The 27,810-nt window shown below is 39.6% G+C and overlaps 1 protein-coding gene across 1 annotated transcript; it reads left to right on the forward strand.

Annotated features, from left to right (window-relative positions):
- The first annotated feature begins 136 nt into the window (after positions 1-136).
- On the forward strand, positions 137-26,067 carry neto2a (neuropilin (NRP) and tolloid (TLL)-like 2a). Its single transcript, XM_088004608.1, has 10 exons — positions 137-335; positions 5,143-5,199; positions 5,799-5,942; positions 10,537-10,785; positions 12,072-12,119; positions 12,484-12,611; positions 16,081-16,309; positions 22,034-22,147; positions 23,264-23,394; positions 24,160-26,067. The coding sequence occupies exons 1-10, from the start codon at positions 137-139 to the stop codon at positions 24,979-24,981; spliced, it is 2,121 nt and encodes a 706-aa protein (XP_087860734.1). The 3' UTR covers positions 24,982-26,067.
- Positions 26,068-27,810: the final 1,743 nt, after the last annotated feature.

A 27,810-nucleotide genomic window follows, 5' to 3' on the forward strand; every position in this document is an offset into this window, starting at 1 on the left:
CAGTAAACAGAGAGTGACATGACTAACCCGATGTTGGCTAATATCTATGATGCAAAATATTCCTTGTCCTTCTTATCTAAACGTCCTAACAGACGCGGGCTTTGTGTGAACAGAGGAACAACTTCCCAGTACTTCCATGAAGCCCTTTCTTCTGGTTGCGGGGAACCGCTCCAGGTGGAGCGGAGCAGTCATCAGACCGGGATGCACGCTGCCCCGCACGCGCTACAGCTCGCGCTACGTTCCTATTGACTGTCTCGCGCCATCAACACCTGTGAAACACTTGTCGCAGCACACAGAAGAAGCGCGCGCCTTCGTGCTACCTTATGGGGCTCGTGGTTTGATGTGATTGGTTCGAAATCAGTCAGGCTGAATGGATATATATATATATATATATATATATATATATATATATATATATATATATATATATATATATATATATATATATATATATATATATATATATATATATAAATGTCCAGATTGTATCATCACGTCCCACTAGATGCTGGAGTTTAAGGGCGTGTTTCCCTTCTCTTAGCTGGCCTGTTGTAGAGGATATAATGTGGTTATTTTCTCTTTGATCGGACAGGGGTATTCCACCACAAATGTTATGGTGATTTGTCAGACAGCAGTGTTTATACAAGTGTTCGTTTGTTGAAAACTGATAAGTACAGAAAGAATGTTGGAACATAGACTTGTGATTAAAACTTTTCAGCAATCACTTTAAGATTGTCTTGAGACGAAAGAACCATTTAAATTGCCATCATTGGTGTTTTTTAAGCCAGTGTTTTTCGAAGTGTGTGCCACCGGGGGGCGCTCAAAAAGTTGGAGGGAAGATGAGGGAAAAAAGCAAAAATGAAAAAAATGAATCTATTTTTCTGAGGAGCCCCCAAAGGGACATTGAAGAAAAAATAACTTAAAAATAAATAAATAAATAAACTTTCTTCTAAGGACCAGATACGTTCTCGTGCGCACGAGAAAGTTTATTTTTTCGTTCATTGTCCTCGTAGGGGCTGCGTAATCTTCCTGATTACTGATTAAATTTATAAAGCTGATATTCTCCTCAAGCTAGCATAGAAAGCGCGAAATAGAAAAGTTTCTGTCAAGAAAAAGACCGAAGGAACCGTCCAGCATGCAGCCCTGTCATGGCCGACTAAAGTCAGAAGGTATGGGGCCGCTTTTATACTAAACGAATATAATAATCATTGAATATGAATGAAAGTGAGAAAAAGGAAGCTTCTTTATATATCAGAAAAGAAGCTAATGGTATGTGGGCGGCGATGGCATAGTGTTTGGGAACCCCTGTTTAAACCAACAGATATTAAACATTTCACACTCTATTCTAAAAACTGCTCAGTATTGTTTCATTCAATTCAACATGTTTATGTTAGTTGGCTGGTGACTTAAAGCTGGTCAATTTCATTCTGTAGTCCACTGACTGTCCTCTATCTAATGAAAGCAATAGAAATGTTGATCAGGCTGCACTTCTCTTTTATTCCAAGTGTTTATGCTGCATCTGATACACTGACGCCCTGGGCAAAGAGCAATGTCACCCATGAGATAAGCCAGCTCTGTGCCAAACAGCAGAATAAAGGAATAATGTGTTATTGTTTTTTTCTTCTTTCTCTTCTTCAGTTAGTGTGAGCGTGCCACGATTGGCGATGGCAGCGTTTGAGTATTTTTAAAACTGCAACTCTCCTGGGATTTCCATGCACTGAAGTCTCTGGGGTTTCAGTCAGAATGGTGAAACAAACAAACAAACAGTCTCTGGAAGTGTGATGAGAAGAAAAGCGTCTCTCAGAAAGCACCGCGCGCTCAAAATGGAAGCAGCATCAGAAATGACACGTTAGGTTTCACAGCTTTCGACCAAAATGTGATGCCGGAATCAAAACAGCCACAAAAATGGACTTCTGAAGAGAAGGTAGAAAGAGAGACAGGGGGGAAAGCCTTACTTTATGATTCTGTGTTTTTGCTGAGGCTGCAGATGATGTTGGCCTGGAATCTGGCGTCGCGCGCGTGAATCCACCGAGTCGACCTCCTAACACCAAATACGGAGCTTGAACTCAACCCTCTGAGTGTTTCTGATCAGGAATATTTTTGATGGCCACAGCTAACGATCCGCTAATGAGTATTTTTGGCAGATGGAGAAGTTGAGCTGTCTCTGCTGACATCAGATCTAAATCCAGGATGAGCTAAAAGCGGCAGCATAGGTGTGCAGCTGACAAGTCTGCAGGAATGATGTGATGCAATCATGTCACAGAGGACCAGATTTTTAAAGCTCGGGGGAAAAACTAGGTTGTTTTGACAGCATAGAGATGCCCCCAATGTCTTTTCAAATTAAAAGGATTTTAAGGCATGTATTTGTGTAGGGCCACCTCATTAGCCACCTAAGAGGTAGAGTGTTTTGTAGTCGGGGCCAGCCATCCATACTCAGGGCCGTGGTTTCAGCTGTTTCAGCTTGTGTGACAGATGGCTGGAGTGGACCCTTTCCCCCCCTCCTTCCGGCCTTAAATTCAGCTCGCGAGCTGAAGTGGAGAAGTGATGTGGAGAAGAAGTGACGTGACCCAGAATATCAGGGTTGAACCCTCTGTAATTTTGTAAAGGTCAGGAAGCCTTCCTTTCCCTCCCCCTGTGGAGTGTGATGATGACCTCAGCCGTGTCGCAGGGTGTTTCACTAATTATTCCCTTTCTTTCCTAATCGACTTAATTCTTCCTGTTTGTTTTCGCAACAGAGCGAGTTGGTTTCTTAAAGCGATTGCAGCCTCTAATTTATTGATAATATTACAAAATAGCTCCCGGCCGTTGCATAAATTAGGCAAGTTTAATAAGACGAGAGAAAAAAAAAACATTCCAGCTACTCTTTCCCGTGAGGTTTCCTGAGTTTTCAGGTGAACCACGGTTCTGTGCCTGATTCACGGGCTGCAATGTGAACAAAAGGCTTTAATAAGAGCTTCCAGATCCGCTCGGTTAGCCGGTGCCTGAACTTAGGTGGTCCGCACTCCAAACACGCCCGTGGTAGTTCATTCTCCCACCTACGACACTTCATTGCAAGATAATGGAGATAGAGTTAATGAGGATCCCGGAGCCCGAGGGCCGTGAATATGTGTGCTTTTTCAAGATGAGTTCAATCACAGTCCACACACTCTGGTACCGAGGAACGTCTCCGCTGCACACTTTGCCTTTGCTGGCCTCTTTCTCCACCGTTCTTCATTCCTTCCTCTGTGCGATTTAGGCGATGTTCTCAACTTCACATCACTCTCTAATGCAGAGTTAGAGAGTGGTAATTCAGTAGACAACATCTAATCTGTTCATCTGTCCTATGTTTTATGAGTCGGGTACATTCTGTGAAATCTTTGTGTTTCTGGTGGTGTTTGTGTTTTAAACTGTCTTTTAAAAAATCCATTCCTTGTTCAGCTTTAGTTATCCATTAAGTTTTAATGTTCTAACTTAATCCCATTATCCTTCCATCCATGTCTATTAATCTTTGATTAAATACTTTTTCATGCACTGGTTATTAGACGTTGCACATGTCTCCAATCTCCTTTGAGCAGAAGTAGAAACCATCACGTCCATGGAGCCTCGGCTCACACAATGTCTGTGTTATCGCCAGTGTTTGCAAATAAGTTGTCGCTTCTCTGCACAGTTTCTGTTTTTTCTCTGATTGTTCCTCCGAAGGCGGTAGAGAACAGTTTGCTTCGGCTACGTTTTATTGAAGTGTCATTCTTCGAAATAGGAAACAAAATGTGTTTGATCAATTAATTCCACCAATTTCTACACCTGTGTTGTGAGAAACTGGCAAATTGTTAATCAGGAAGGTAATTGGTACTTCTCAAATTTCACATACAATGACATCAAAACCAAAGTCGGCTTTTCTTGAGTGGTGGATGTCGATGTTATGCCGAGAGGTGGAAAAAGAAGTCAGCCAATCTTCGGCTGTACAGCAACAAAGCTGGTTTATTAAGTCTGGTGCAACACAGCAGAGTTCAAAACATGGCAGCCCTCCCATGAGTCTCAATTTGCATTGGCCAATCACCTCAGAGTGGGGAAAAAGGTAAACGGTTAACTTTCACATAAACTATATAAACGCCAACAATTATTTATCAATAATAAACTATCAGGCAGATGTATGCAGTGGTTATTAGACGTTGCTCAATTGCATTGCAACAAGGGGGAGAAAAAGGGAAGCATGAACAGCCACACTGAGGGTGATTGACAGCACGAAAGACCTGCCTCCTGGCTCTGATTGGTTGTTTCCAGTTAGCGCTATAAAAAGGCAGAGGAGATTGATTTTTTGTTTATAGATTATCTGTCTTATATCTCACTGTCACAATATAGTTCCAACAAATATGTAAAAAAAATATTTTATATAAAAGTCGCATACTGCAGCTTCAAGTGATCCACTCTCAAATTGGAGGGATGAATGGTTTCATGAAAAAGCAGTGGTGCAGTTTGTTACCTGCTGATCAGATCTACATTTGAGTTTGCAACTCAGGCTGCTGCTGCAAGCACGCCGCATTTCTTGCATCTTCTCTTGATGGGCTGCTCAGCAGTGGTGCACGCAGCCTCTCAAACACAACAAGATGTCTACCACGTCTACACACATCGCTTAAGGTCATTCCAATATCCATCGATAGGAATCAGTCATTCTGTAGCTGCCTTGGGGTATTCCTCTGAAAAAAAGGAAGAAATAATGATTCAAAAAGACCTGAGAGGGAAAGAATTTGGTTGTAGAAGCTACAGTTTGAAATAAAATGAATAAAACCCTTTGCTTGTTATCTAATTAATAGTTGAGCATCCCACAATTCCCCCCCCATCGTCTCTTCATAAATCCCTCATGTTGACAGTTAGTGTAATTGCCATGTGGACACAGTGGTCCTTCTGAGACAACTTCCTCTTGAAATGAATTTAATACTATCTGTCACAGCTCTGCCATTTATTAAATATAAATAATTCAGTCACAGATATCATAAATCCATAGTCTACTGTGATTAATTAAAACTGAGTAAGACCTGCAGCTGATCGAATCCTTTGTGGTTTGAGTGATTTCAACTTCTTGCTGATTATTTAACATCAGGTGTGATGTGTATTAATGTAATGTTGAGACACTGAGGAGTAACATGTGACATCTCTGCTTCACAGCGTGGATTCTCTTCTTCCTGATAGAAGAGGGCTTTGCACTGGCACAGAGAACTAAAGGTGAGCTCAGGCAAAACCTTAACGTCACTTTTAAACCACATGTTGTACATGAACGCACATCTACGGTATGCCAAAAGTGCCACATTAAATTAGTAATGAATACTTTCTTTGTTATTTATGAAAATGTATTGCAAATATATGATTAAGTGTATGACTAAATATTTGCATTTACAATCAGTTTATTAAGATGTAACATTATTATCTTCAGAAATTGGGTTAAACCTAGAATTTTTTTCATATTTGGTTATTTTTTGTCATTTAACATGTCATTGTGGTTGATCAAATGGACCATGACACCTGAAAAATAAAATTTTTCATTTATTAATCACTTATTTACAGTGTTTTCCAGTATTAAATCGGTTATCTGTGAGTTTATTTCTAATCTATTTCGTATTTGTTTGAATTGTGGGACTTTTAGGACCTCCATAAAAATAACCTTTATCCTTAATTCAGTTTTCTCTCTCCTCCCGTTTTATTCCCTACCTGCTCTTTGCTGTCCTTCCCTCTGATCCTTTTGCCATCTAATCATTCTCTCATTGATCCACTGATCCGATAACCGGTCTGTTTTTCCCCTGTTCTGTCCTCTTCTCTGACCTCAGACTCCCCAGGCGACCCCGGCGGCCAGAGCCCCGGCCAAAACGACTGCGGTACTTGGGTCCGCAACATCAATGGCGGGGTGTTCATGTCACCGAACTACCCCAACACCTACCCACCCAACAAGGAGTGTGTTTACATCCTGGAAGGTATAAAGCCTGGCCGCTTTTAGCGTTTTTCTGCTCTGTTGCATCAGTTTCCTCCAGAGGGAGCTCTCTGCAGATTCAGGGTGGGCCTTTCTAAAGAGCTAACTCTCATCGGCTGGTTCCTACTGCAGAAATCCTTCCAAAACTTGAATGTGTGAAAGAGAGGCTGCTTTAAAAAGTTAAACAAAAAAACAACAAGTTAGAATTATTGCTTTGACTCAAGGTCATTTTAAGTAACATTATTTTGAATTATTTTTTTTATATCTGTATTATTTGTTTTTAACTACTTATGTGAGTTTCACATTATTTCAGAAACTAAAGCAGATATTGTTTTTAATTTAATGGCAGAGTGTCAACATTAAGCCTCCCCATGCTTATAAAATATCTCTGAAAAGTCATTACTGTTACTTAGTAAAACAGTGTGACTTATGTTAATGCTCTTATTTTGAAATGTAAGTAAAAGACGGATGCCATAGTAGTTAAAGATGGCTATATATCTAAAAGAAAAAATTAAAAACGATTGTTAATTTCGACCAATCAGGTGTGCACTAACAAAATCAAGAGGAACATGTTGTATAAGCTTTTCTCAAGGACCACATCTGATTGGACAAAATTAAGTTTGCTATTTGACTTTTTTTCCCCTCCCTCTCTCTCTCTCACTCTGTCTCACTCTATTTTAACATCACTAGTTTACTTTTCTTGCATCGAACTTTAACTCAGTTTTTCAATTTCACACCCTTGTTGTTGTAACCCAGGACATCAGAAGCCCTTGGATATAATAATGGCATGCAGATTGCGTTAGCTGGTAACGGAGAACATCAGGTTACATTTCAAAATAAGAGCATCAACATAAGTCACACTGCTTTAATAACCAGCAGCAATGATTTTTCAGAGATGTTTGTAAGCATAGGGAAGTCTAAATGTTGATACTCTGCCATTACATTAAAAACAAAATATGTTTTGGTTACTGAAGCTAAAAACAAAAAATACAGACAAAAAAAATTTTTACTTAATCTGGCCTGGAGACAAAGACAATGTGCTGCTAACTTCTTGTTTTCTTAAAGCAGTCCCTGCATATACAGGCGATTTCTGTACATTTCTGGAACAAGTCTGCTGCCAATGACTAGCCACATATTAAACATAAAATTGTGCAAATAATATTTACAAAAATAAATCCACTTAATGGCATCATACCAGTTTCAAAAAAAGTGTGTTTATTTAGCAAAACTGCAATGGAAACACTTTTTTTGCATCATGAGTCATGTGATGGACAACCGGATTTTACTACTGACAGAAATGATGAAGAAGACGACAGGAAGTGGTTGGAGGGTGATGGCATGGCTTGGTTCTTAATGACTTATCAGGTGAACAAACTGTGATTTTAATTGCATTTCTAATTTAATGGACACACCGCAATTACGAAATCATGTTTTTCTCGACATTGGCAGAATATCGGCAAAGTTTTGCGCACATTTGTAATGGAAACTTAGTTGATGTTCCCTTAGGGTCTCAGAGAACCCCCTCTAACATACCCACTTGATTCCCTCCTTTTAGTAAATGCCCGCACCCTGACTGACATTGTTTTATTGAACCGGTTTTCCTCTGTCGCTGGAGGGCATTATGCATTTATTTTTAATTTTTATTTTTTTTTATATGACCCATTCCGAGTTTTATAACCTTTTAAAGAGCGGTTCCTCCCCCTCACCCCGGCTTCCTGCCCGCTCGGTGCTCGCTCTGTTCGTCTCCACACTCAAAAGATTTGCTCATTGAAGGACACATAAAGGAGTGGAACATCTGCTGCAGAACTGGGCTTTCGTGACTCGTCGCTGAATTGCGAGCGTCCTCGTCGGCGTTGGTGCTCGCTCAAACGTCGCATCAATCAGTAATTTGGAGGCGCGCAGGAAGCATAATGGAAAAGATCATTAGCGGCTATAGGAGACAGGGATCTGGGTGATGCGTTCTCTAAACTGATGAACTGTTTGTGATGCTGAAGCACGGCTCCTCATGCAGATGAGATGCCTCCCTCTTCCACGGCGCAGAGGGGTGGGGGGAATAGATCTCACACACGGCTCAAGTGCTCCACCTGTGGACCAATCAAAACCCAGGCCCGCTCTGGCACATCACACAGATCAGGCCGATCAGTTTCTGTCGTTTTGTCTCGGAAGGCCTCGGTCTTTCTCTGGCGTGCCGCCTCAACAGACACAGAGATGCTGACAATCCAGCGTGGGGGCTAATCATTTAGCTTTGTAATCATAATTTGTGGTTAGTGAGCCTCATTGATTGTGTCATGTCCCCAAGTTCATCAGCTAAATAGACGAGGTGATTATATATTCTGCTGTTTCTGTGTCAAGCGCTAGTCATTAGTTTGCGTGTGTGTGTGTGTGTGTGTGTGTGTGCGTGTGTGTGTGTGTGTGGGGGTGTGTGTGTGTGTGTGTGTGGGGGGGGGTGTCTGTCACTCGGAGAGAGACGGGAAGAAACACACACACACACACAGAGAGAGAGAGAGAGAGAATAGGAGGTGCAGACATACAAGCTGCTTCTTCAAGCAGAATATCACGGATCAAATTCAAATCCAAGACAGAAAAAAAAACATTTGTGTCATTTTGTTGCAGTTATACAGAAAAAAACAAAAACGATCCACCCTTGACTTCATTCTTTGTTCTCTTCTCTGGGCATGGACAGCCTCTCCAATCCCCCGCCTTGCTGCTGAAGCTCCCCTCTTTACCCCCATCATCTTAAATTTTTTTTTTTTTTTTTTTTTTTTTGGAGCAGCCATCAGCTGCTCCTCTGTTTCCGAGGTGGAAACGGTTTTGGTTTCAGAGTGCCCCGGTTCGTTCCCCGCCGCAGACGTGCTGATTTGCCTGAACCAGCGAACTTCAGATCAGAGACGCAGTCAGAGACGGCAGCTCTGCTCCAACGCTGCACAGCAGCTCTGCTAACTGTCATGGCTCCTTATGAGCTGACTGCAACTTGAGGCGCTGCACTGCAAGCGCACCGATGCCACTTAAAAAGTCTCTGATTGTGAAGTTTGTTGAAAAACCCTTTCTCTCACTGTGACACACTTTAAAGCTACAGTATGTAGCTTTTTACAAAAATGTTGTTTTTTCCATATTTGTTAAAACTGTCACCATGTCGTGTCAGTATAGCATGAGACAGATAACAAAAAAAAAATCGAGATCCTCCACCTCCGTCTGTAGAAAAGCATCAAAATCAACCAATCAGGGCCAGGAGGAGGGTCTTAGCGCTGTCAGTCAAACTGGTGTACTAAATATTTCAATGGTGGAGAAACAACTTACCGTTTCAGGAATGTTGTTCATCCGCCGTCATCAGTAGCCATGCTAACTAGCATTAGCATTTGTGGCGTGCTATGTTGTAGTGAACATGTTGTATAGTTAACAGGAAGAGCGATGGGACTTAAAAAAAAACAGCAAAAGAATAATTTGGACTGATGCAAAAGTTAATCTTTCTGCAGGACAGCTGTCAACATACAGCCTGAGTGTTTTTTAGAATGGCCTGTCTCTGTTCAGTTCAGTTTGGCACTTTATTGCCCCTCATGAGGGAAACTTAGTGTCAAGACAGTCAAAGTATAACTTACACATCGCCACAATATCACTTTTAACGACAGAACTAAAAACCAGAGGAGATGTTCCAAAATGTGCCAATCTTGGTCAAAATAATAAGTTTAGAACTTTAATGGCGCATGAGATGAAGGAAAATTTACCGAAGATTTATAGAGGACGGTCTTCTGGGTGGGATGGTTTTGGCCTTTTCTGTTGAACACCAGTTAGTTTACTTGCTATTTTAACAAGAAGTCAAAGTCCAGACTTAAATTCTATTGCAGGCCTTGAAAATTGCTATTAGCCGATGTCCTCCATTGAGTCTGACTGAGCTTCAGACTGTTTGGCAAAGAATGAACAATCTCAGCGTGTAAAGCTGGTCGAGACCTGCACCGAAAGATTAGCAGCTAGAATTGTAGCTCAAAATGGTTCTGCAAAGTATAAAGGCACAGAAGGGACAAATAACACAAATACAATTTACACTCATGCAGCTAAATTGGGGCCATAAAGTTTGTTCAAAATAAAAACAGAAATTTGAAACAGGAAAAACAACTTGAATCTGAAAAGTTCATTTAATTTTTTTTTTCAATTTCACATCCTTTTTCAGGTTCAATTTGTTTTTCACTTTCAATTTTTTTTTTAAATTCTGTTTTAATCTTAAAACTCTTTTTCAGTGTCAAATGTTTTATTTTTTTTCCGGTTTCAATTTTCTTTTATTTTTAATAAACTGTATGGCCGCAATTTAGCTCCTTACTTTTCAGAGATTTTTTTTTATCGCTCATTTTCCTTCTGTTTCACATGTATGTTTTACTAAAGGACACTGAAGACTGAAAACATTGGAAACATGAAGTTCATCAGGCTCCTAAAACAAATTTGCAACAACAAAAAATGTCACCTGTTCCTACTTTGATAGTCTGACGCACAAATCCAGACTAACTATTGAAACTCAAAATCTCATTCAGATCATTTCCACCCTACAAAAACAAGCTAATTTTTTGTTTTGTTTTGTTTTTCTTTGCTCTCGTGTTTTTTCTCCACAGCTCTGCCCAGACAGAGGATCCAGCTGGCTTTTGATAAGAACTACTACATTGAGCCGTCCTTCCAATGTCGCTTCGACCACATCGAGATCCGCGACGGGCCGTTCGGCTTCTCCCCGATCATCGACCGCTTCTGCGGAGGGAAGAACCCGGGCCTCGTCACCTCCACCGGCCGCTTCATGTGGATCAAGTTCACCAGCGATGAGGAGCTGGAGGGCCTCGGCTTCCGCATTCAGTACACCTTCGTCGCCGGTGAGCAGTGAACTCCACAAACCTCTGTTTTGTTTTGTTTTTACTTCCATATCAAAGGTGCTCAGAGAGATGTGCGAGGAGCAATGTCGGATTAAAAATAATAAGCCCCACAGGGTTTTCTGATTTATCTGTTTAAAATAACATACCAAAATCTAATTGAGTTTTTCTCAGCATTTATAAACTCTACTTCTATAATCTTGGTGTCTAAATTAAGCTAACGCCTGTGAGGCTCCATAAGAAGTGTAAGCAGTGTAGCAGCTGCTGTAGTTTCAGAGAAAATGAGGTTTGAGGTTTTATGTCTTTCACCAGAATATTTTTGCATTTGTATCGTATGTAAATTTTTAGAAATGTCAACAATAAGGGTGTAAACTTTTGGAAACCAATAGATCTACCTATACCTGTTCAGTTTAGGTAAACTAGAGCAAATGTACACTGGTTTTAGTTAATAAATAAATAAATACCTGAGCGTTTTGCCGCAGATTGGCAGCATCTATGAAACTGTGGATTTCCTGTGTTTTTACTTACTAAACTTAATACATTTGTTTTTACATGTTTGTAATTGCTTGTTTTTCATTTTAAAAAATTACCTAGTGTTATTTTTTATTCAGTTATTATAAACAATAAGAAATTGTTATATTTGACTCCAATTGAAGTGTATTGTTTGGAAATCCAGTATAAAAAATACATAAACTTTAGGAAAATTTTACTAAACAAAAAAAGTTTAAAACCACCCAAATATCTACTTTTTCTGGCACTACCAGAGCTCCATACTATGTCTTTTTGATTAAGATTTCTGGTCCCTGATGTCCACAGCTTTTGAGCATAAACCCAAATGCTCAAGTACTTTTTATCAGCTTCAAGCCAAGAGTCTGATGTTTCCATGGATACCAGATATGTTTAGGGCAGGTGCAGTGATGAGTGTATGGAAAGAAGTTAAATCTGCGTGGGGCTTGACAGGTTTTTAACCCGCACTGCCAAAAGCCTGAAGCATGCAGCAGATCATATTTTGATGTTACTGAGATTCTCCGTCATGTTCAATCATCCACTGCTTCTCTTTCATCCTTCAAACATCAGAAACGTCCTTTTTTGTGGGGGGACTTTCTTGCGTTCCATCTCAATTCAAAAGTCTTTAAATCTAAATCCACATGCGCCTCCATCAGACAGGAGATAAGGAATCCTCTCTGTGCTTTATCTAGGCCGCTTCGTCGGGACTGTATCATGACTCCTCTGCTTTCCTGTCCACGCATTGAGAGTAATGTGCCTCCCAATTTTTTTGATCATTTCAGACCCAGACTTCCATCTGCACGTGGGCGGACTGCTGAACCCCATCCCAGGTACGACGCCGGCTCTGTCCCGTCCGAATGCGACGCGCCGATAATTGTGTATGATGTCAAAGGATGTTCGTATGCATACTTACGAGCCTGCGAAAGGACACAAACCTCTTTCATCTTCCTTCTGCCTCCCCGTCTTTGTTCCTCTCTCTTGATGTTGTCCTGTGTTATAATCGTCTGTTCGTGCTTCAGTTGAACCCTAAATCTTTTCCACTCTTTAACAAAACCCACCGTCTGTCACGCTCCTCTTTTCAAACATCTTCTGCGGTTATGTTCTCGCTGCTCTTCCTCATGTTTGCCTCAGTTTTTTTAAAGGTGTTTTTTTTTGTTTGTTTGTTTTTTTGGTCTTCTTTGTCTCATTGTGCAGACTGTCAGTTTGAGATCGGCGGCTGGGACGGGATTATTCGCTCCAGTCAGGTGGAGGAGGAGGAGCGGGTTAAGCCTGGTGATGCTCTGGACTGCATCTGGACCATCAGGGCACCGCCCCAGTCTAAGGTCAGTAGACAGGAGCGTATTAGTCACGATGCCGGACCCGGCCGCCTTCATCTGGAAAAGAAAGCAGAAAAGCTGCCAGTGGGGGTCTGAGCTGTATCTCTGTGAGGACGAGTCACATTTAGTTTCGTTTTATCATCTTCAATTGTTCCACAGGAAGACTAGAATATATGGTTTATATAGTTTTACATTTCATACCTGAAATGTAAAGTTTTACATTTCATATCTGACTCTGGATGAAAACACAGGATGGAAAAAGATTTCTTGTCTAGACTGAAAGCTGTATCCGTTCATCCATCCTTCGTTTGTTTGTTGGTTACATATTCAAAGTCTGACCATACAGACTTAACTGCCATAAACTCATGCAGAACATTTTGAATTTGCACTTTAGAAATTGGCTTTAAAAAGAAATTTTAATTCTTTGAAAACTGTGTTCTGAAAATGTTTGGAATCTTCACTTAAAAGTCTAAAGTAGATCTGTGTACGTGATGTTACTCTCAGCTATCTGACTTCATAGTTCCTGATGCAAAAAGTCTGATGTACACCCGTGTTAGAAGGCTGAGTGTCATTCCACACCCCAGACGAAGGCATTCATTCCCCTCTAATCGCTCTAAATGACAAAAGCCAGCATGGCCTCTGAGATGGAGCTCATGAAAGCACCAGCGTTTACAGAAGAGAGCCTCCAGACACACACAGGTTCTAAGGACGTAAATGTGAGCTGAAATTATGTAAAGGTTTACCACAAAGACCTCCGCTGTAATTAGTCTGAGGCTCTGAGTATAATTAACAACAGAAAGAGCTTAAAATCTCTTAATTGTTACAGAGAGCGTCGCTGTGCCGTCCTCTGTACAGTAATTCTGTTGTAAAGTGATTCTCCTGCCTTTCAGCAGAGAACTTGAACCTTAGAGATGTTCTGTAGCTCAGCCTCAGTGTTACGCTTGATTACACTCACTGCAACATACATGAACTGAAAAATTAATCCATCTAGAAATGTGCTAAAAAGAAACATAAAAACTAGAAAAATGCTATCTGCAGAGATCTGGTATAGGAAGATAATAAATCAAAGAAATTAGCATTTCATGTCCAGATCAAATGTCATAGTTAAATTAAAGTGAGCGACTAGCAGCTTTATCACAATTTGTTCATATGTTTAAATTGGAAAGTTGGGATTCTCCAAACAGGCCAAGGTTCATTATCCAACATGGCTGCTGTGTTACTAAAATGTAGTGAAAGTGGGAGTTGAAAACTATTTTAAGTATTTCTCCACCTGTTGGGAGCATAGAGAGCAGCAGCGTTCCTCTCCTCCCTTGTTGCTTTGCATTGCTAGTCAGCTAGCTCACAGAAGGCTAATATACTGTAACGCATTACCAGAAAGACTAATTAATCTGTTTAGTTAGTATTGTAGCATTATTACAACACTGAGAATTGAAAGATTATTTTAGCAACAGTAGTGTATGGGAGCATGGGAGAAGTATGTAGTTAGCTTGTATTGCTAATAGCAGTTAGCATGATAATAGCAGATATTCCCACTATGGTTGCTCCTCACATACAACAAATACAAAGTTTCAGGTAAAACATATTTATCAGCCTGTTTTTCAATGAACCAGTGGAAAACATTGCTACGCTAATGTCGCTAATAACGTCTAGCACCAAAACAGTTAGGGAATTTAGCTGGTTTTCTCAACTTGTAGCTAAAACATTTTAGCTTAGATGCCTGAGTAAAGTTGGCCACCTCACCTTCTTCAAGCCAAACTAAATTTGTATCAAACTTTTGTACAGGCTTGTGCAGCAACAATTTTACTTTGCACTGATATCATTTTTAAGATATTAATTAAAGTCTTCAGAGGTCATAAAAGGTCAACCAGTCGCTCACACATTTATGAAGTCAAACAAATTTGGTGTCAGTCGACTGAGCTACCTTTGCACTGCTAAAATGTCTCCTGTACAAACATAAAACAAACATTTAATGCCAATTTAGTTTGATTTGAGTAATGTGGAGGAGCTGGTTGTACTTTTGACCTTTAAACTTTAAACATTAATATCTCCAAAACAGAAGCAGCACTAATCGAAATTTCAGCAACCAAAGTGTCACCGCAAATCAGAAAAGTCCAGCAAAAGTTCAAAAAGAACCTTTGTCTGTTCAAATTTGTAATTTCCCATCACTCAGCTCCCTTACATGCAGGTTGACTGAATGTGTGTGGCTCCGTGTCACGGTGAAAGCAGAATTTAGCAATAAAAAAAACACCCTGGAGATTGAGAAGAGTATCTTTTTTTTATGTGCCAGGAGTGAAAGCCCACTGACTTCTTCCGATATTTATGAGATGATATGAAGAATCTCATTGAAATTACAAACATAGTCAGGCTAGCCTTGATTCACAGCAGCTCTGTTTCTTCCCTCACGGCTAAATGACTCATCCGAACTTCCGCGCTGCTCACTGGCCGCAAAATGAGCACAAATGAATGCACATCTTAAATAGTGTAAAACCCCAGATGTACCCAAATTACATAATGAAGTGTCACATAGTGTAAGTAATGTTCTATGCATATGAGCACATTTCTGCCCCACTGACAGTCTGACGGACGTGTTGCGCCGGTCCGGCTTGTGCTTTTGGAGGCAGTGGTGATGATGATCTGAATTTAGCAGAGGCTCTGGCTTTTCTCGCCAGATATTAGGCAGATGAAGCAGAAGGAACAGTGGAGCGCAGTCAGCTGCTGCAGGAAACAGGTGGTAAATGGGCTGGAGGTTTTGTCAGAGGGGTTGCTCTCCAATGCCAAACAAAATGGCAAGAGGTTTTTGAAATAAGAATTGGATGCACACGTTAGTAGTCAGAATGTACACTTCACATACATTCCTACGAAAAACTGGTTCAGTGTAAGTAAGTTGCATTTTCACCACTTGTTTTTTGCAGTCATTAACAAGCTTCTGGCAGAACTCTGGCTGAATATTTAATCACTTTTTCAACAGAACTGGTAGAGCTTGCTTAACTTTACTAAAAATGTACCTCTGAAATCTTAACATATCTACCATTTTACAGAGAGAGATGGTTGAACACATGGGTCTGCAACATGCTGCTCCGGAGCACAAGTGGCTCTTTGGATCTCCCACATGGGCTCTTAGTAATTTTGGCTAAAAATGGAAATGAACCCGCTAATGTTTTCAAATTTAGATAGAATAGCAAACACATTATTTTAACTGTTTTCTTGAACTGTTTTTTTTTTTAGTTAAAATATTTGCATTGTTTTCCCAAAGATCTGTTTTTCTTAGGTTGGAATCCATGTGCTTTTTTACCAACACACAAAAGAAGTACATCTTGTTTTTTCATCTGTATCTTTATTTTAAATCCTAAAGCTAGAAATAAAATGGCAGTTTTTGTAAAGTGACAACTAATTTTCCGTAGTCGATGTATCTAAAATTATAAGTTCTTTTGTATTTTCCAGATCGTGTTAATGCCAACTCTCTGTACGTCTACAGATTTACCTGCGCTTCATGGATTACCAGATGGAACACTCAAACGAATGCAAGAAGAACTTTGTGGCCGTGTACGATGGCAGCAGCGCCATCGAGAACCTCAAGGCCAAGTTCTGCAGCACCGTGGCCAACGACCTGATGCTGGACAATGGCGTGGGAGTCATACGGATGTGGGCCGACGAGAAGAGCAGGCTGAGCCGCTTCCGCATGCTGTTCACATCCTACATCGACCGTAAGAGAACATGATCTGGTGTGGTCTTCTACTGCTCCTTTGGCATGTTTTAAAATAGCTGTGTTTCCACTGACCAAATAATTGCACAATTTGATATTTTGAAAATAAATTCACTTAATGGAAACACACCAATTGTGAAAGATAAACATTTTTGGCGCTAGATGTTTTTTTGTTTGTTTGTTTGTTTGTTTTTTTTGGCCGTATTGAAATTGGTTTATTTAGCAAACCTGCCATGGAAACACTTTTTTTGCATCACGAGTCACATGATCAACAACTGGATGTTGCTGCCAGTGCAAACCAGGAAGAAGAAAATGCAGGAAGTAGTTGTGTTTTTTAATGACTTAGTGCATGAACAAACTTATCCACTTGTGATTTTAATTGAGTTTCTTCTTTAACAGAAACACCACAATTGTGAAATTGTGTTTTTGACATGAGCAGAATATAAACTTGTTAAATCACAAACATGAAAGTATTTTTGTAAATATTTTTGTGGTAGAGCAACAATTAGTTGCACAATTGTGATTATATAAGCAGAGGGTCAAGTAGCTAACAGTTGTATTCAAGTAAGAATATTTTACTTGACATGACATATTTTTGCTCAAGTTAAAGTAAAAAGTAGCCATCTGAGAAATTACTCCAGTAAAAGTAAAAAGGTTTTTGGTATAAAGGCAACTCAGGTACTGAGTAACTGATCAAAACATCAATCATTTAATATTTAAAAATGACATCATCAGATGAACCAAAAACTAGAGTTTGAGGAAATTTTGTGTTTTAAAGATCAAAATGAAAATAATTCATATAAATAAAAACATTTACAAAATAACAGTCAGGCAAAAGAATAACTTTTACAAATTAATTTTTCCATATAAAACTTTAGCAAAAAACTGCTGGTGAATTTTTGGTTAAAACAAAATTGTTCTTCATTTAGTGAAGTTACTCACAGTGAGTAGAGTAACTTTACTCAAGTAAGAGTAGCGACACTTCATAATGAAATTACTCAAGTAAAAGTAAAAAATACAACATAGTAAAAGTAAAGAAAAAAATCCAAGACGTTACTGAAATAAATGTAATTAAGTAAATATAACTAGTTCCAAGCCAACTCCGGGTGTAAGAAAAAGAACACATCAAGATTTTTTTTTTTAATTCACCTACATGCTAAACACTGATCACACTATGACCCCAGTTAAAGCTGGTAGTGGCAACACCATGCTGTGGTGAGGCTTTTCTTCACCAGGAACATGGAGGTGGAACACTGTGGAAATACACAGCCCTGTTGATGTGCACAGACAGCACAGACATACCCTAAAATAGTTGTTGGTCTGCAAAATTTTGACACACTTTTCAGATTTTCTATTATTGTTTTTTTTTCACTTCCCAGTCATGTCTTTGTCTTACCACATATAATCCTTTGAAATTAAACTGTAATTTGCAGTCATAACATGACATAAGTAAAAAAAAAAAACTTGTTCTGTCATGTCATGACCTCAAATGATTAATTAAATCTAAATTTCCATTGTTTTCAAAAGAAATATGCCTTTATCCTAAGAGGAAGGCAGCGTGTTGTTGCCATTATTTATTTGTAACACACCAGCTGCCTCGCTATCTTCCCACAGAGAGAAACAGACATGGATTCAGCTCGTCTCTTATGCTTTCTGTTTGCATAAGCAGTCATCAGCAGAGACCTGAAGTGCCGTTTCAGCGAAGAAAGCTAATTAATACGTGCCATGTTTAGAACGCAGATACGGGAAAACCAATTATTTACCTCAGCGTTTCTTAAATAACCGAAAGCTCCGAATGTTATCTTCACATGCCCGTCACGGCATCACACTCAGCTCATTACAGGTCACTTTCGCCAGGGAAATAAGAATTATTTGATTTATTTCAGTGAAAGGAAGAGCTTAGAGGGGTTAATAGAAATCACGCATCAAGCCTCATCACTCTTAAAAAGACGAAGAGACTTTAAACAAATGTTGTCAGAGGTGACACAAAGTAGGAGAAATTGCCGCGCGGAGAAACCGGTTCCTGTTAACGCCGTAATATTTCCATTAACTGCCTGAACGGGCTGAGATATTAATTGCCACATTCTCCTGCACACATCCCCCGACCCTGCCTGAATGCCAATGTTGTTTTCATCAGCAAAAGCCCTCACCGTTGCAGGCAGAAGCTAATAGCTTCCAAATTCAGCACCCATATTTTTTATTTATTTATTTATTTATTATTACTCTGCGAGTCCTTAAAACCGCTTGCGTCCTCATTAATTCCTGTCACGCAGCTGATCTCCGGGAAAGTGGGAACGCTGGCTGAATGACTCCCAAACTTTATTTGTTTAGTCAGCGGCTGGATCAAAGTTCGCTCGGAGGTCAGAGGAAACTATTAATCTTTGCCACTTGATGTGTTTTTCTCTTCGCACTTCGTCACTTTCGATGTGTCGCTACACGATGTAAGCCGGACTTTATTAGACGTACACGAAGCTACGCTAGAGTACGTCTCGTAGAGTTGGTAGCTTCGTGGTTTAAAAAAAAAGGTTGAAACGCTGCAGACGTGCTATGAGAGATTATGTGTTTGTAGGTTTAACGGGATTGATCCCGTCTGTAGGAGGAGACTTCGGCACACTGCTTCTCATAGGCGACCTCATCTACACGTCCTCTTATCAAAGCTGTTTGACCTCAAAGCGTTTTAGAGAACGCACAGATATGAATACAAGACTGTGGGGCTTGGGTTCAGAGTTACACAAGAAAGTCATGCAGTGTATTTGACTGAAAAGATTAATTGAATTAATGATGATTAACCGATTTTTGACATAATCGTCAGCTACTTTTGTAATCAAATAATCATTAACTGAAGCATACAGACTATAATACAATGCAAATATATATATATATATATATATATATATATATATATATATATATATATATGGGTCATTCTATAATTGCAGATACATTTGATGTCCAGAGTCATTATTTTTGGTCTGGTATATTAAAATATTTCAATTTTTAAATGTTTTCATAATTTATTACTCATTTTAATGGATCATAATATTTAACAAGTAAAAACATTTAAGTAAATACATTTAAAATTGTTTTATATAGCTGAAAAACCAAGATTTCTTGTCGTCCGAGTTGGGTACTGTCTTTTTTATTAACCTGAAAAATGATGCAAAAACCTATGTTTTATTATTTTTCTTTGGTGAATTTGTTTTTTCTGTCTTTTTTTAAACTGCCTAAAAGGTCAATTTAATAACAACATCACATTAAATTAACTCAAAATACCCTTATTTTTGAAAAAATATGTGTCCAAGAATTTTTTGTCAACTCTGTTACCATATGGTTTTGTCCCTGTAAATCTAGGAAATTGCCTTCTACGGCTATATAAACTGCATAAAATTAAGTCATTTACTTTTACTGATAAGACCTGAAACACACAGAGGTCTATGTGCCATTCTCTGGGAAATATTTTAGTTTAAAAATCACAATCACCAGGTGTTATCGTTTTCAACGTCAATCTTGTTACCAAAGAATCATGAGAAAAATACCACAGATTTTTGATCAGAGACAAGTTTATTTAATGGTTTTTAAACCATTATCTCAGTGGTGTCATGTTTTTTCACAATTTCTACTCACAAGTGGAGTTTTTAATAAAAATGTTTGAAATTGTCAATTCTGTTACTGTCAACTCTGTTACCAAATAGGGTAACAGAGTTGACAGTAACAGAGTTTTCAGTTCTAAATTATTATGGTCCTGTCAATTCTGTTACTAACACCAACTCTGTTAGGTAACAGAGTTGACATGTTTATGACATACTTTCACAAAACAAAAAGGAAAACTGTTGTCTAGAGCGCCATATACATTGTTGGTTGACTTCTGCTGTGATTTAGTATTACTGACCAATTTTATTTCTAAAAGAATGATGGTTTTCAATGAGTTTTAATGAAAAACGTTTGACCCTATGCGAACAACTCTGTGAAAAGTTGAGTATCTTTTGATTTTTTAAAATGTATTTTTAAGTAAAACATCTCCATTTAAAGTATTTGGGTAGTAGGACACTTGGTGTAATGGAATAAAAATATTTTAGTCTGCTAGAATTTATTGTTTTTTTCACTCACTGTCTATATTGTCCGTAACAGAGTTGACATAACATACCGCAAAATATACGTTTTTTCTGAGAAAAAATTATAAAATATGTAGCTAATGTTTGGCAATTACAGATTTTTTTAAAGTTTAATGCCTTTTCAATAGACTACCTAAGAAAATTTTTAAGAAATGAAAAGTTTTTTTTTGTCAATTCTTGAAGTGCCAAATGTATCTCCAATTATAGAATCACCCATATATATATATATATATATATATATATATATATATATATATATATATATATATATACATTTTGAATTAAGTTGAAATTATGTAAAAGAAAAAAAAACACATTATGCAACACTGTATCCAAATATTATTAAAAAGACATCAACAAATTAGCCCTATGTTGTATTGATGCCAAGTCAATTGACTTAGCATGTTAGCTCAGTGTTTTTTTTAGCTGCAGATACATCCTCTACAAATGATCGATGAAATGTTAATAGCTAAGGTAAACACATATGGAGTCACTTAATATCATTTGTTAAATCATAAGATAAAGAGCTCACTGTGTGATTTTATTTTGAGGCAGCAACACTTTTTTTTTTTTTTTTACAATATGATTATTGATAAATTGGCCCAGATTTCTTTAATCTTGGGAGACTGATGATTGGGCAATACCTAGAAGTGAAACCAATCTTATCTATCGATCTTATCTACTTCGGTCTGAAAATCAGTCCTCATTTACTCTGCTGTGAGAACGGTTTAACATTTCACTGACAGACCTGCCTACCAGGTCATGTTTGCACATTTGCAGTGAACAATATTCATCTCACAGTTCTCAACTCAGCGACTCTCTTGCTATATTTAGCAAATAATCGGTATCGTCCAAAGTCTGAATTGGCAGGGCAGGCTCCTTAAAGATCGTGATCTACGATCAGCCAGAAAAGTGCGATCCCTAAAATTTAAATGAATTAAATAAATCAATGTTTCATTCATTTTCCCAGAACCTTCTAACATACACAAAGACATAAATGGTTACAAAGTAAATGTTCCTGCTTCAGGCCTGTTTTTATCTCAGTGCTGACCACGCCTGGCCTTCAGCGTCCTCCAACTCTTCCCCCAGCGCCCCGGCCAGTTCCCACTGCCAATCACCTGCGTCCCTGCCGTCCCAGCATCCAGACTCTAACGGCGGCTCTAATGAGGTTCCTCTCTCTGCACCCGGCGGACCAGCAGCACCTCATCATGTTGCATTTCCACTGGCTCTGCCTTTCTTTTTATCTTTTCCTCTGAAATTGCCACAAGTCCCCCTGCTATCCTCCGCTCCCTCTCCACGGCTGCAGTTCAGTGGAGCTGCCATCCGCTCCCCTCGTCCATCCCCTGATGTCCCTTCACGGGGAAATGATGATGTATTGCTTCACGTGCGCCGTCTCCATTAGGCCTGCAGCATTTCTACAAATAACATAACATTTGTCGTTCATTACAGGCCCCAGGAGATTTTCTGCTGCTAGAGTATTCTTTTGTTAGCGTTAATGTTGTTTTATTATCCCTCTTCCCAAAATATCTCCTGGTCCTTTTCACACTCCAGTCATCTTTTATTCAGATTTATTCAGCTAAATTTCATTTCCTCTGTTCGTCTCTTGCCTGCAGCTCCCTGTACGGCCAATACGTTCTTCTGCCACAGCAACATGTGCATCAACAACACCCTGGTGTGCAACGGGATCCAGAACTGTGTCTATCCGTGGGATGAAAACCACTGCAAAGGTGACCATTCAGATGGCTTTCTACCACGACGTATTAGAGGTGTTGTAGATGGAAAAGAGAAGGATTAAATTTTAGCTATAAACACTGAAACGTCCACGTTTTTTCTAGAAAATATCTGAGATTAAACTCAAAATTTGTGTTGTTTCCAGCACATTTATGTTGCTTTGAACTCTGAAATTTTAAAGGATTTTTTCTCTAAAATTTCTGAGATTAATCTAAAAATTTCTGTTTTTTTTCTAGCAAATTTGACGCTTTGCACTCAGAAGTTAAATTTTTTTTCTACAGAATTTCCAAGATTAACCTAAACATTTCTGAGTTTTTTCAAGCAGATATTCAACGCTTTGAACTCTGAACTATCCAAGTCTTTTCTATAATATTTCTGAGATTAATATAAAAATGTCTAGTTTTTTTCCCTAGCAAATTTTCTATGTTTGGAACACAGAAATTCCAAAGTATTTTCTAGAAAATGTCTAAGATTAACCCAAATTTTTTTTTAGTTTTTTTTCTTGCAAATTTTACACTTTTTGAACACAGAAATTTCTAAAAAATAAACTGGTTGAGATCAAGATTAATCTCGAAAATGTTCTTGCGGAAATTTTCTCCTCCTTTTGTTTTGTTTGTTTGTTGTTGTTTTTTTGTCTATGTGCAGTGGCCCTAATACGCCTTCGTAGTTTTCATACTTGTGCTTGGTTTTGATTTACTTACCAGGATTTTATGACTACAGAGCTGGTAAAAGTATTTTCCCTCTTACAGATTTCTTCTGTATTTTTTAATCTTTGTCCCGAATACATTTTAATATAAGACAAAGACCACCTGAGTAAACGTACATTCTATGTGAAAAAACAATCCTGCTACCTTCATAAATCATGAATTATTTGTCTTTTGCAGTTTTTTTTGGAAAGCTGATGATGAAAATTCCTCCACAGTGATATGAAAGATTAGATTTAAGGCAAACATATACTCTTTTACATATATTTCTCTGATATTAAATTATTTAAAACATTAAAGTATAACAAAACACACAAACAAAAGCCTGGAAGGAGAAAGATAACTGCATGGTTCTGTACTTGCATTTCTTTTTCCCCTTATCTTGTTTGTTCTGTCATCCTCTTGCAGAGAAGCGTTCCAAGGGGCTTTTTCATCAGATTACCAAGACCCACGGCACCGTTATCGGAGTTTCCTCAGGCATAGTTCTTGTTCTTCTTATTATCTCCATTTTGGTCCAAATGAAGCAGCCCAGAAAAAAGGTGAGTCACTCTTTTGTTTGGTCCTGAGGTAAAGTTCTGAAGGTTACACACGTAAATGGAAATGTTTTAAGGGTCTTAGACCAGCCGAAGATGAAGTGTTGTTGTATTTGACAGCAGATAAATCCTTCGTTCAAGCCGAACTTCTCTGTGGTTTCAAGGTTTATTGTTTTCCTTCCTTCTTAAAGGGATAGTTCAGGCTTTATGAAGCAAGGCTCATGATGCTATTATTAGTAATAGGCTTCTTGGCTGTTGTAGAAAGATGTTATATTGTTGTGATCCTCAGGGACGTGATACTAAGTTTCAGCGAATCAAAACAGTTCATCCTGAAGTTGCTAATGAATATTTATCTTCTATGTATTTTTGAAAGTCGTCTCCATAAACTGACAAATTTCTTGTTTAAGTGAAAATAATAAGGTATAAAACTCATCTGGTTATAATGAGAAACTTTGTTGTTTTGCATCTCATTTGCGAGGGTTTTCTCATATTGAGAAACGTTCTCAATATAGCAAGATATAAGACTCATTATAACAAGAAACTGTCGTTTTAACATGTTTCATATGCAAAAGTTTTGTGTTATATTGAGAAACTTTGTAGTTACAACAAGATACAGCTCCTGAATTTATTTAGAAGCTCTGGCAGTTAAACGCCTCCGTACCTTTCCTGCATTCTGACTTGCGAGGAATTAAAGTAATGTTTTTAAAGCCTTTTAAGATATCTAAACAGTTCCGTATCCAAAGCTGTAACGGTCTGGGTGGTCTTTTCAAGGTGGTGGCTCGGCGACCTGGTGTCTTCAACAAGGCTGGATTCCAGGAGGTCTTCGACCCGCCCCACTATGAGCTCTTCTCTCTCCGCGACAAGGAGATGTCATCAGACCTTGGCGATCTTTCCGAGGAATTGGACAGCTTCCACAAGGTGCGTCGCTCCTCCACCATGTCACGCTGTGTCCACGAGCACCACTGTGGCTCCCAGGGCTCTGTAGCCACTGGCGGCGGCGGCGGAGGAGGCGGCGGCAGCATGAAGCACAGCAGAACTACGCTGAGCTCCATGGAACTCTCCTACCACAACGACTTCTCCAAGCCCCCTCCCATGAAGACCTTCAACTCCACGTCCACCTACAAGAAGAGCTGCTATGGCTACAAGCAGCACTCACAGACTCATGACTGCGACCAGCAGGTCATCGAGGACCGTGTCACCGAGGAGATTCCATGTGAGATTTACGGCCGTGGCGCAGTGGGACTGGTCGGAGGAGCGTCCGTCGGAGGAGCAATGGGAGGAGCAATGGGAGGAGCAATGGGAGGAGCGATGGGAGGAGCGATGGGAGGGGCAATGGGAGGGGCAATGGGAGGAGCAATGGGAGGAGGCGGCCCGTCGGGAATTGCTGGAGGAGGGATTACAGGCGGAGTGTCCATGGCTGGCGGGATGGGCATGGTAAGTGGAGTGAGCATGGCCGGGCCCAGTGGGATAGCTGGAGGTATTGGCGCCGGGATGGCAGGCGCCTGCGGAACCCTCAGTGTTCGGGGGACCAGCGCTCGCAACAGTACCACCATAGTTGACCCACAGCAGCGTTCCATATCTATGGACTTCTAGATCCCGAAGGCTAAACGGGAAACACAGACCTTGCATTTCCTTTATGGAATAAAAAATTACAGAAGGACAAAAGCCCCGCATAAACAGACCAATTCCTGCTTCCTCCCACACCTCTCGTCTACAGGTAACTTTTTGTTGTTTTGTTTTTGTTTGTTTTTTAGTTAATACACAAGGACCTCTCTAATTCACATGGAGCCTTTGGAAGAATGGAAGATATTAGAGCAACAAAATGGACCAAACTACTAATTTTTTGATACTGATGGACCTCAAGTGAAGACAACATAAAGACATTCTGCCTCTTCACTTGTCTTTCACTCACTTAATCTCTACTTCCACCTGAAACTTGTTGGAAAATGTCCTCGCATGCAGAGTCAGACTTCTCTCCACTGGGTTTCTTGGTGACTCTGAAGGGAAGGAAGGGGACTGTGAGACATGCTACAGGCAGACTGTTGCATTTATTCACCTGCCAGGCACAAATATATATGATCTATAGTGCATCTTCTAATAAGTTATATCCTTTTGATTTGTCTTTTTGGTCAATGTATTGTACTGTTGAAACCAGAATATATCCAGCCTCATGGTGTTGCTTGGCTTTTTACTCTTTCGTTTGTTAAAATTGTTGCTGCGCTGATTTCATAGAGGTGGATTATCAGTGGCGCAAATCTGATCAATGAAATAAAACGATTGCAATGTTATATCAATATAATAATGATGTAGTTTCCATGGTTACCTCACAGTGGATACCCGTCACTCTCCTCAGGGTGAGCACATGAAGAGACTGTCCTGTTTGGGTAAGAAATGTAGAGATTATTTGGGGTGTGTGAAGTTCGTGAACAATAGTTTATGGAACATGAAGCTCTTAGCTGGGAGAATCCAAGTCAAAATAAGCAACAATCCTGAACCCTGCATTTCTAATGGGGGGGGGAATATATATTTTTTTCTCTCTTTCTCCACGACCGAGTGTGTAAAAACAAGCACAAGCCTTCTCCCTGAGTGACACATGTAGCCTGTATTAGACTCATTTATGTTTTTTAACCACTGGTTGTATAATTTCATTCTGTTGAATTAAACGAGAGCTTACTCACATCCTCGAGCGGAGTCTCTCTTCTTCTTCTGTAAACAAGAAACATAAAGACGACACGCGGCCCACGCGATGGAAATGTCTCGTCAAGGTAAGATACACACTGTGACAAACAAAAACCAGCCTACGCCAAGTGTTTTGTGTTTTTTTCCCCCGCTTTGCTGCGGTGGATATTAACATACCAAGGTGCTCCGGGGATAATTTATTCGCGGAATTGTTTGAACCTGGTTGAATGCGCAGGATTCAAGGCTGACGAATTCCAAGTTCCACTCTTGAACAAAATAAATTGAGATAGCGCACATCCTCCCGACTGTCACACATTTGAATGAATCCTCGCAGCATTTCTCCACTTTTGTCTCTCTTCCATGCTCACATTAGCCTCACCCCTTCCCCGTGCTGTCAAGACGCATTTGTCCTGGCCGAACCTCGGGGCGTCGTTTTTAAAAAAAAACAAACAAAAAAAAAAACGTGACCTTCAAATATGGCCGCTGAGTGTTTGACCCTGATGATGTGGTCTTCTGCTTCTCAGAAGTTTCCAAGTGTCTCATAATAACTGTCATTATATCCGTGATTGGTAGATGTTAGTGAGCAACAGCATTTTTAAAGTGCCAATAATAAATGAGAATAAACACATGAACATCTCTAACAGGATAGGACGGGGCTTCTTTCTTTACTTCTAGTTGTATGAGCTGTGTTGTCAGTTCAGTTGTCTGGTGATTCTATAATACAACATTCAATGGTTTAAATATATTCAAGATTCTTGTCTGGTTTGTTTTACATTCTCAAAGGATTTCTCGACCAGAGACATCCTCCCCCCGCCCCCCAAAAAAACCTGTATCAAATCCAGACTGTGATGGTACGACAGCACCACCAGGAGGCAGACTGCTGCTTATCTCTGGATAAAAGCTTTCAAGAGCTTAAACTTCTATCAAGTGGACAAGAAGTAGTTTTCTAAAACAGTATCTCCACTAAAAGATTGGACGGAATTTGATTTGATTTAGGGAACCTATGGCCTTGCACTTATAAAACCTATTTATAACAGGTTTACTTCATCTTGTCAAAATTTGTGTTCTTCAGCAAAAAGGGTGATGTAAGCCGTCATGTTCTTTGGTGGTAAGTACGTGTCTGGTATGCTTTAGTGTTTTAATTCATTCATCCACAGGTAAAAGATCTAGGAAGGAGACACATCAGTTTCCACAATACCAATCCAGAAAAGATCTTTAGTTCCTTGGTAAATTCTGGGTCCACTCTAGTGCCTGGTCGCAGGGGGATGTGTTTGGATTGGATGACCCTTCCAAGGGCAGTACCTATGGGAGTCATCCTGAACCACCTCAGCTGACTTCTTTCAAGGCGAAGGAGCAGCACCTGGTAGACAAATCTCCTCACCCTGCAACAAACTCAGTGACCCTATAGCAAAGATCAGTTGTGCCATGTAGGGTTGTGTTCTTTGGTGATGATCCATATCTCATAACCCTTAGGGAGGGCTGGATTGTAGTCAGACTGATAAATGAAGAGCATCGCTCTTTGGTTCAGCTCTGTCTGCACCATGATAGACCAGAGCAGCACCTGCAGTACTGCAAATGAAGCCCCAATCTGTCTGTCTACCCTTTTGGTCAAGCCTACAATTACTAGTGAACAAGACATCAATACTTAAACTACTCTGCCTAAAAGCAACCCATTGATCTTAATGATAGTTGACCAGTACACTTTCTTGGAGTCAAGTTTTGTTGGGGTGGCTCATCACTCGC

The sequence above is a fragment of the Poecilia mexicana genome, unplaced genomic scaffold, assembly GCF_051168715.1.
Source record: "Poecilia mexicana isolate PSO_F unplaced genomic scaffold, ASM5116871v1 scaffold_3, whole genome shotgun sequence".
Lineage (NCBI taxonomy): Eukaryota > Metazoa > Chordata > Actinopteri > Cyprinodontiformes > Poeciliidae > Poecilia > Poecilia mexicana.